At 40.9% G+C, this 10009-nt stretch overlaps 1 protein-coding gene across 1 annotated transcript; it reads left to right on the top strand.

Annotated features, from left to right (window-relative positions):
- Positions 1–6670: 6670 nt before the first annotated feature.
- Positions 6671–9760, top strand: Tlr8 (toll like receptor 8). Its single transcript, XM_052744685.1, has one exon. The coding sequence runs from the start codon at positions 6671–6673 to the stop codon at positions 9758–9760; it is 3090 nt and encodes a 1029-aa protein (XP_052600645.1).
- Positions 9761–10009: the final 249 nt, after the last annotated feature.

Consider the following 10009-nt stretch of genomic DNA (forward strand, 5'->3'; position numbering starts at 1 on the left):
AAGGTCCTAAAGTCCTAAGCCTAAGCAGGACCATTTCCAGAAAGGGGTACAGCTGGTCTAAGGTAAATTACACCATGTTAAAGGAAAACCAAACTTATTTTTCTTGCATTGCTAGAGGGAAGAATTCAGGACCCCTGGCATGCTAGGTGGACACTCAACTGCTAAGCTACATTACCATATTCTTTTTTTGTTTTGTTTGTTGGTTTGGTTTTGGTTTTTATTTTTTAGTTTTTAGGACAGGATCTCACCAGGTGACTCGGGTTGGTCTTGACCTCACAATTCCCTCGCCTATGAGCTAAACTTGTCTTGAAGGAGCCTTGAAGAGGGAAAAGGAAGGGGTTATCTGTGTAAAATGACTGCTTGAACCCTAAGAGGCGAGCAAAAAGGATGTAACTCTACACCCTGCCGCCCACCTGCACTGTGGATTGTGTGGGGTTCATTTCTGCCTCACCTAGAGGTGCTATGGTTCTAGTATTCATGCACCTAGAGTTTTCCTGTCTGAAGACCACTGGACCAACAGGTACAAGGTGGCTCCCAGCCTACCCCTAATCAGCTAGGGGGCACTTTTTGAACTGCTCTTTTCATACACCAGTGTTTCCAAAGGTGTCCATCAGGGTACAGGAGGAAAAGAAAGATTTGTGTGGGGTGACAGAGGTACAGCTCCTTGGGTTGATTGATGGCTTCGAGAGAACCGAAGGCTGTGCACCATGGATGCAATCAGTGTGCAGATCATGCACAGAAAAAAAGAAAGCTATGAAACTACGTCCAGAGTGGTGGCAGCTGTTTTTCGGTAGACAGGAGGAAGTTAAGCAGTCTTCTTTCTTTCTGTTGTTACTTTTTTGGTTGCTGTTTATGATTCATGGGTGTTCTTGAAATAAATGAGTTTCGGTTTTCTCTGGTTGACCAAGGTAACACCCAGTAAATCCTTTGAGCCTTGCGGCTCCGTTCTCCTCTGCAGGGATTTTAGGCTGTCAGCTCAAGAGCATGACTGTGTAGAGCTTTTTGAACCAGTTATCCTGTAGTGGGGTCCACTGAACCACTGGTTTTTTGTTTTTTTGGTTTTTTTTACCCATTATCACTTCAATGTATAACAAAGTGTCACAAATGTGAGTGCTGAAACAGCAGAAATAGATGCTTTCACTATTTTACCACAAGTCCAAAATCCACGTGATATAGTCAGACTGAAATCCTTTGTGGGGGCTCTGAAGAGAACTCTAAGAAAGGACGGGGCACCAGGAAGCTCAATATTCAAGATAAATAATCTCTTTGTGCTATCATTAAAAACAAACCAGCAGTTAAAAGCATGCATTGCTCTTGTAGAGGATCGAGAGTTCAGTTCCCAGCACCCAAGTAGGGTGGCTCACAACCACCTGTAACACGAGTTCTAGGATATCTGATATTCTGTTCTGGCCTCCAGGATCACCTGTACTCACATGCACATACCCCCCACACACACAGACACACAGACACACACAGACACACACAGACAGACAGACAGACAGACACACACACACACACACACACACACACACACACACACACACACGTATACACAATTTAAAATAAAAACAAATCTTTCATAAAAAGAAAGAAATTACAAATCAGACCAGGTGTGATGACATGCACGTGTAATCCTGGCATTCATGAATCTAAGGAGGATCATGAGTTCAAGGCCAGTCTGGGCTACAGACTGAGAACCTATCTCAAAACAAAAAAGAAAATAAAAAATCTCAGCAAGCCTCAGCCCTCAACCCATACCTGTTTGTGTGTAGAATGTTCTATTGGAACTGGAGCCAAGGTGAGGGGAGCAAATGAGGCCTTGCCCTTATTAAAGATGCTTTTTTGTCCATCATGGATTTTCATTGACCACATTTTGTTTTCAAGGTTCCCTATCATTTTGTAGTTATGACATGTGTCTCCCTAGCCTCATCTTGATCCAGACCCTACTTCCCCAAAGTGAGTCCATGCAGCTTCCTGCCCGGGCTGCTGAAGTGGATGTTCATCACTGAGACAGATGCCAGAGTTCCCAGAGCTGAGCATGGAATGAGTATGGTGTCCTGTACTCTACTGGCAGAGCATTCTTTAACCCTCTATCTCTTCCTGTTCTCTCTCCAGTAGCTCATACTGGCCTTGACTTCTGTCTAAGACTCCTGGATTTCACCATTCCAGACTGTAAGTCTTGGTAAGGGGTGGAATGAGGACAATCTAACATAAAATGTATGTCATGACATAATATATACATAACATTATATATATATATATATATATATATATATATATATATATATTATATGGGGGTGTTATACCTGCTTGTATGTCTGCCCATCACTTCCATTCAGTGTCTATAGAAGCCAGAGGAGGGTGTTGGATCCCCTGCAACTGGAGTTAGAAACAGTTATAAGCTGCCATGTGCGTGCTGGGTATTTAACCCAGGTCCTCTAGAAGAGCAGCCAGTGTTCTTAACCACTGGGTCCTTTCTCCACTCCCCAGTCTAACTTCTTATTCATACTCTTAACCAATCCACTGGTCTGCCTCCCCTGAGATACCTTTGCTTCCCAGCTTCCAAACCTTCCCAGGTTTCTATGGTGAAAATTATTCCATGGAATTTTCCCATCTCTGTATGTGTCTGTCTCTGTCTGTCTGCTTCTATATATTTTATTTTCATTATTGCATTTCTGTGTTTTATTGGAAAAGTTGCTGCTTTTCTATTTTATTCTCATAGTTATCATTTCATATGTGTTTTATACTATGGTGAACATGAATTTGTGGTAGAGCACTTGCCCCAGCATGTGTAAGGTCCTAAATTCCATCTCTAACATGTCAAGGAGGGAAGGAGAGTGAAGGGTGAGGAGGAGAGGAGAGAAGAAAGGATTAAGGAAGAGAAGAGAAGAAGGAGGAAGAAGAAGAGAGAGAAGAGAACTGAAGGAGGGAAAGAGGTGAGGGGAATAAGGAGAGAAAGAAGAGGAACAGGAAAAAGAAGATAGATTTTGGTCCGTGTTCTACTAGGCTGTGTTCATAAGAGGGCTCTACATACTAAGTATATATCAAGCACAAATAGTCAGATGAAATGGATCAAAGAGTCTAGGAAGAAAAGGAAGATGGAAGGAGGAGAGAAAGAGGACAGGAGAGGAGAGAGAGGAAAGGAGGAAGAGGAAAAAGAAGTCTACCTTACTTCATCTGGTGTTCAGCTTCCATTTGCTACCCTTACAGTAACACTTTACTGAAGAAATGCAGCCTTTGCTAGGTTATTTTGGTGTCTATGCTCTCTGCCCCTCTAAAATCCAGATGGATATGGTACTGCTTTGCCAGGGAGTATTTGATGATGTTCCCTGGACTTCAGCTGAGTACCTTGCAATTAGCAATTGTGGTGGTTTGAATGAGAATAGGCCCCATAGCCTCATAAATTTGAATGTTTGATTCCCAGTTGGTAAACTATTTAGGAAGGATTAAGAGGTGTGGCCTTCTTGAAAGTGGTGTGTCTCTAGGGGTGGACTTTGAAGTTTCAAAAGCCCGCACCAGGTCCAATCTCCCCCTATTTCTGCCTACAACTTTGTATCAGATGTAAGCTCTCAGCTACTGTACTGCCCCAGGATCATGCCCGCCTGCCTGCTGCCATGCTCCTCACTGTGGTAATCATGGACCAACCCTCTGAAACTGTAAGCAAGCCTCCAACTAGATGGCCTTTTGTTATATAGGCTGCCTTGGTCATGGTTTCTCTTCACAGCAAGAGACAGTAACTAAGACAACAATGAACAGAAACTCTGTGAGGGCCTGTGTGGAGTGTCAAGGCATCAACTGGTCAATCAACCATTTCTCCTCAACTTTCTTGCTCTCCACTGCTCACCATTCGATGCACTTTTCAAATTTCAGCTATTTGGAATTTGTCCACTCATGTTTTTTCTCGGTGCCTTTTGAGAACCTAGTGTTAGAAACTTCAGGCTATTTACTCAGTTCTTTTTTTCCATGACCCACAACTCATACCCAGTTGCTTTAGACTGTGTGAGAAACTGGTTTCATCCTGAAGGAACTTTGAGCAACTCTCCATAGACTCCTCTGTTGGTGGCAAATGGTTCCTAGTGCTTTTCATGCTCAATTGCTCTGCTTTGTATGAAATAGATAACTGTATTTGAAACTAGGTATGGAAATCTTAATTTGAAGGAAGTGGGGCCACAATAGATGGAGCCTGTTCTCTTGATTCACCAAGGATGTGTTACCTATCAAAAGCTTTATTAGTTTGCAAAGGAAAATGTCTGGGATACGATTTTACCATGACACATGTTTCCCATAGTCCTCTTTAAAAAATAATGTTTTTTTAAATTTTGTAGTTACAAGTTGTAATAGGAAGCTTACCAAAACTCTCTCAGTGAGATGATCAAGGTCTGCATCAACTGGGAAAGTCATGTTGATAGCATGTAGTCTTATTAGAATGACACACTGTATTTCAATGTTGTCTTTCTTCCAAAACCTATAACCTCAGTCTAATCATAACAAAAATGTCATGTAAGTACAACTGAAGGACCTTCTACGTATCCCTCTGCCTTCTCATCTTTACTATCTTCCATCTAATCTTCTACCTAACTTTCTAACTTTCAGTATAGACATCAAATAGGCAGGCATTATTTTTTTTTCAGTGTTGAGTTTGAAAACAGTTCCTGAAATGAAATACACACCCAATAAATATTTGCTGAATGAATGAATATAAAAATTGTTATATATTTTTTCCATTTCTATACAGTATTCTGTGATAGGACTTCAACCAGACCTCTATCCATAGAAATTTAGATTGTTTTCAATCTTTTGCTATTGATAAAGTTTTGCTTAGAACATCTTTCTACGTAGACATTGGCATGTGTAGCTATGTCTTCAGGATCTACTTCTAGAATTGAAATTGCTGATTCCAGGTATATACTTCTAGTTTTTGAAAGGTGTTAAAAACTACTGTCCATCCTAGAGGTAGCATTAACTTGTATTTCTACCAGCAAAATATGAGAGTTCCTGTTTCATAACAGGTCCATCTGCACAATAGATTTGGTTTAAAACTGGGATCAGTGTAATTTTTTGAGTGAGGCTGAATATGTTTTTCTCTGCTTAAGAAGTATTCACAAGGGTGGGAGAGATGGCTCGGTGGTTGACAGAACTCTTCCAGAGCACCCAGGTTCAATTCCCAGCACCTACATGGTGGCTCACCACTGTCACTAGCTCTAGTTCCAGGGGGCCCAATACCCTTTTCTGGCCTCTAAGGATACCAGGCACACATGATGCACAGACATACATGCAGATAAAACGTCTATACACATAAACACCTACTCACATTTTAGTTTTTAATATAAATGGACAGATGAAACAGATCAGAGAGTCTGGAAACGGATCCAAATGTGCAAGAAAGTTGTATGTGGAACATTGAGCATAGCAAAGCAGGGGTCAGGTGATTCAGCAAGTGATTCTGAGACAACTGGCACTCCATTTAGAGAAGAATAATTTGCCGAGTGGTGGTGGCGCATGCCTTTAATCCTGGCACTTGGGAAGCAGAGGCAGATGGATCTCTGAGTTCAATGCCAACCTGGTCTACAGAGCAAATTCCAAGACAGCCAGGGCTACACAGAAAAACCTTATCTCAAAACAAGAAAAGAATAAGAGTTTACCTCTCACACTTAATGCCAAAAGAGTTTTAGTGGGGTAAGTTATTTTAATGTGAGAAAATGAAATCATTAATTTAACAGGGAAAAGTGTTAGGAAAATTGCTGTTCTAGCAATTGTTGTTTCTAGCAATGTAAAGAACTATGAAAAATGATATGTGTCATCACCACAGATGAACAAAAACAGCAGAGGAAATAACTAAAAAACTATGGAAAGCAGGTGATGACTTCGACTTAAGTGTCCTGGATGGTACTGTTATGGATGCTAGACTTGAGTTCTTCTTGGGAACTGGACAAAGTTTTATCAAGAGTTATGCCAAATAGGGCTGGAGAAACAATTCAGTGGATAAAGCACTTACTGTGTAGTGTGAGGACCCTAGTTCCGAGCCCCCAGAAGCCACATATAAGCTGAGCAAGTGTGGTGGCCTACCTGTAATCCCAGCTCTCGGGAGACAGACACACTGGATCTCTGAGGCAAGCTGCCTAGCTAGACTAGTCAAATTAGTAAGCTTTGTGTTTCATGAGAGATCTCACTTCAGTAAGTAAAGTGGGAAGTGATAAAGGAAGAAAATTTGTGTCAATATCTGGCTTCCACATGCATGCATGGACACTAATACACACATGTCCACATACATGCACCCACACACGTGCATACATACTACATATGCAAAAAAATGATTATACCACTAGTTTGTTGCTAAAAAAATATATGCCATGCCATGCTATAGACTTTGTATTACCCACAACCATGCTTCATCTCAGACCCAATGTGGTGGGGGCATCTTGATTAATACCTCTTCAAAAGTTTCCTGTCATATCTCAAAGAGTTTCATCTTTAACGTTTTTAGCCCCCTGGAAGGTAAAAAAATACAAATATTCTGAAACTCATTTGATATAATGTATTAAACTATCAGTAGCATTTCACACCCCAAAGCTCATATGAATATGATGGAGCAGTGCTAATTTCACCAAGAAATGCCTAGCAACTGTTGCCACTCTAATACTGTACTTCCGCTTTTGGTTTTCCTTAGAACATGTCCCTTCAGCCATGGATTCTGACCTACTTTTGCCTGCTCACCTCTGGAACCAGTGGGTCCTTCTTCAAAGCAAATTATTCCAGAAGCTATCCCTGTGATGAGAAAAGACATAAGGCCCTTGTGATTGCAGAATGCAATGAACGTCGACTACAAGAAGTTCCCCAAACTATAGGCAAATACGTGACAGAAATAGACTTGTCTGACAATTTCATCACGCACATAACAAGCGAGTCCTTTCAAGAGCTGCAAAACCTCACTAAAATAAATCTGAACCGCAATGCCAATCAACAGCACCCAAATGAAAATAAAAATGGTATGAATATTACAGATGGGGCATTCCTTAACCTAAGTAATCTAAAGGTGTTACTGCTTGAAGACAACCAGTTAGATGCTATGCCTGCTGGCCTGCCTGAGTCTTTGACAGAACTTAGCCTGATTCAAAACAATATAATTATGGTAACTAAAAACAACACTCTGGGGCTTAGGAACTTGGAAAGACTCTATTTGGGTTGGAACTGCTATTTTTATTGTAATCAAAACTTTATTGTGGAAGATGGGGCATTTCAAAACCTTACACACTTGAAAGAGCTCTCATTATCTTTCAACAGTCTTGTTCACGTGCCTCCCAAACTACCAAGCTCCCTAACAAAACTTTTTCTGAGCAATGCCAAGATCATGAATATAACTGAGGAAGACTTCAAGGGACTGGAACAATTAATAGTACTAGATTTGAGTGGAAACTGTCCGATGTGTTTCAATGCCCCATTTAATTGTACACCTTGCAGGATAAACTCGTCCCTCAACATACATCGTCTTGCTTTTCGAAGTCTCACCCAACTTCGCTATCTAAACCTCTCCAGCACTTCCCTCCAGTCGATTCCTTCCACCTGGTTCGACAATCTGACAAATCTGAAGGAACTCTATCTTGAATTCAACTATTTAGTGCAAGAAATTGCCTCAGGGGAATTCTTAACAAAACTACCCAGTTTACAAATCCTTGATCTGTCTTTCAACTTTCAACATGAAAAACATTTACAGTCTATTACTATTTCCCCAAACTTCTCTATGCTTCATTCTCTCAAGAAATTGCACTTAAAGGGCTTTGTGTTCCGAGAACTTAAACGGGAACATTTCAAGCCCCTCCAGAGTCTTCCAAACTTAACGACTATCAACTTGGGCATTAACTTTATTACAAAAATTGATTTTAAAGTTTTCCAAGATTTTCGCAACCTGAAAGTTATTTACTTGTCAGGAAACCGTATATCACCTCCAGCAGATTGTACAAACAGCATCTCTTTGCCAAATCATATTCTTAAACCTCGCTCAACAGTCCCTGAGTTTGATCCACACTCGAATTTTTATCATAGCACCAAACCTTTAATAAAAAAGCAGTGTACTAATTATGGAAAGGCCTTGGATTTAAGTTTGAACAATATTTTCTTTATTGGGAAAAATCAGTTTGAAGGTTTTCAGGACATTGCCTGCTTAAATCTGTCCTTCAATGCCAACAATCAAGTGTTGAATGGCACAGAATTCTCAGCCATGCCCCACATCAAATATTTGGATTTATCCAACAACAGATTAGACTTTGATGATAACAAGGCTTTCAGTGAACTTCACAACCTAGAAGTGCTTGACCTGAGTCACAATGCACACTATTTCAGTATTGCAGGGGTAACACACCGTCTAGGATTTATCCAGAACTTAATAAGCCTCAAGGTGTTAAACCTGAGCTACAATGGCATTTACACCCTCACAGAGGACAAAGAGCTGAAAAGCATGTCCCTGAATGAATTGGTTTTTAGCGGAAACCGCCTTGACCTTTTGTGGAATGCAGATGATAACAGCTACTGGACCATTTTCAGAAATCTCCACAATCTGACACACCTGGACTTATCTTACAATAACCTTCAACAAATCCCAAATGAAGCATTCCTCAGCTTGCCCCAGAGCCTCAAAGAGTTACGTATCAATGGTAACAAGCTACGTTTCTTTAACTGGACATCACTCCAGCATTTTCCTCAGCTCTATTTGCTGGACTTGCGGAGAAACAAGCTGTATTTTCTAAGCAATTGCCTATCTAAGTTTACACATTCCCTGCAGACACTGCTGCTGAGTAACAATAAGTTCTCTCACCTGCCCTCTGGCTTCCTCGCTGAAGCCAGTAGTCTGGTGCACCTGGATCTAAGTTTCAACATGATAAAGATGATCAATAAGTCCTCCCTGCAAACTAAGACTAAAACAAACTTGTCTGTTCTAGAACTAAGTGGGAACCATTTTGACTGCACATGTGACATAAGTGATTTTCGAATCTGGATAGATGATGAAAATGTGCATACCACAATTCCTAGACTGGTAGATGTTATTTGTTCCAGTCCTGGGGATCAAAAAGGGAAGAGTATCATGAGTCTAGAGCTCATGACTTGTCTTTCAGATACCACTGCAGCAATCCTGTTTTCCCTCACATTCCTTATCACCTCTATGGTTATGTTGACTGCCTTGGTTCATCGTCTGTTTTACTGGGATGTTTGGTTTATCTATCACATGTGTTCAGCGAAGCTAAGAGGCTACAGGTCTTTGGCCACATCCCGAACTTTCTATGATGCTTACATTTCTTATGACACCAAAGATGTGTCTGTTACTGACTGGGTAATCAATGAGCTTCGTTATCATCTTGAAGAGAGTGAAGACAAAAACGTCCTCCTTTGCTTAGAGGAGAGGGATTGGGATCCAGGATTAGCCATTATCGATAACCTCATGCAGAGCATAAACCAGAGCAAGAAAACGATCTTTGTTTTAACCAAAAAATATGCCAAGAGCTGGAACTTTAAAACAGCTTTCTACTTGGCCTTGCAAAGACTGATGGATGAGAACATGGATGTGATTATCTTCATTCTCCTAGAACCTGTGTTACAGTACTCACAGTACCTGAGGCTGCGGAGGAAAATTTGTAAGAGCTCCATTCTTCAGTGGCCTGACAACCCCAAAGCAGAAAACTTGTTTTGGCAAAGTCTAAAAAATGTAGTCTTGACTGAAAATGATTCGCGGTATAACAATTTGTACATTGATTCCATTAGGCAATACTAATGCTGGGAAGTCATGACTCCATACCATCATAAAACCACACAGCTTCTCTTTGCAATGAACTGTGATAAATGCAGGGACACATGGCTTCTGGAGGTGCTGACAAAAAGTGACAATTGTGTGCTCAGCCCTAAACAGGACACTTGTACCAGCTCCTCTAGAGCTCAGGTAACTTTGTGGAAGAAGGGGCAGAAAGAATGTATGATGGAGAAGGGCTGAAAATGCTATCTTCTGGGATTGACACAGCCTCTG

Source organism: Peromyscus californicus, unplaced genomic scaffold (genome assembly GCF_007827085.1).
Source record: "Peromyscus californicus insignis strain IS unplaced genomic scaffold, ASM782708v3 Scaffold_10__1_contigs__length_136768540, whole genome shotgun sequence".
In the NCBI taxonomy this organism is placed as follows: Eukaryota; Metazoa; Chordata; class Mammalia; order Rodentia; family Cricetidae; genus Peromyscus; species Peromyscus californicus.

Bases quoted from the DNA above. Each gene is read 5' to 3' on its own strand.
- Tlr8 (XM_052744685.1), top strand. From the start codon at position 6,671: ATGTCCCTTCAGCCATGGATTCTGACCTACTTTTGCCTGCTCACCTCT.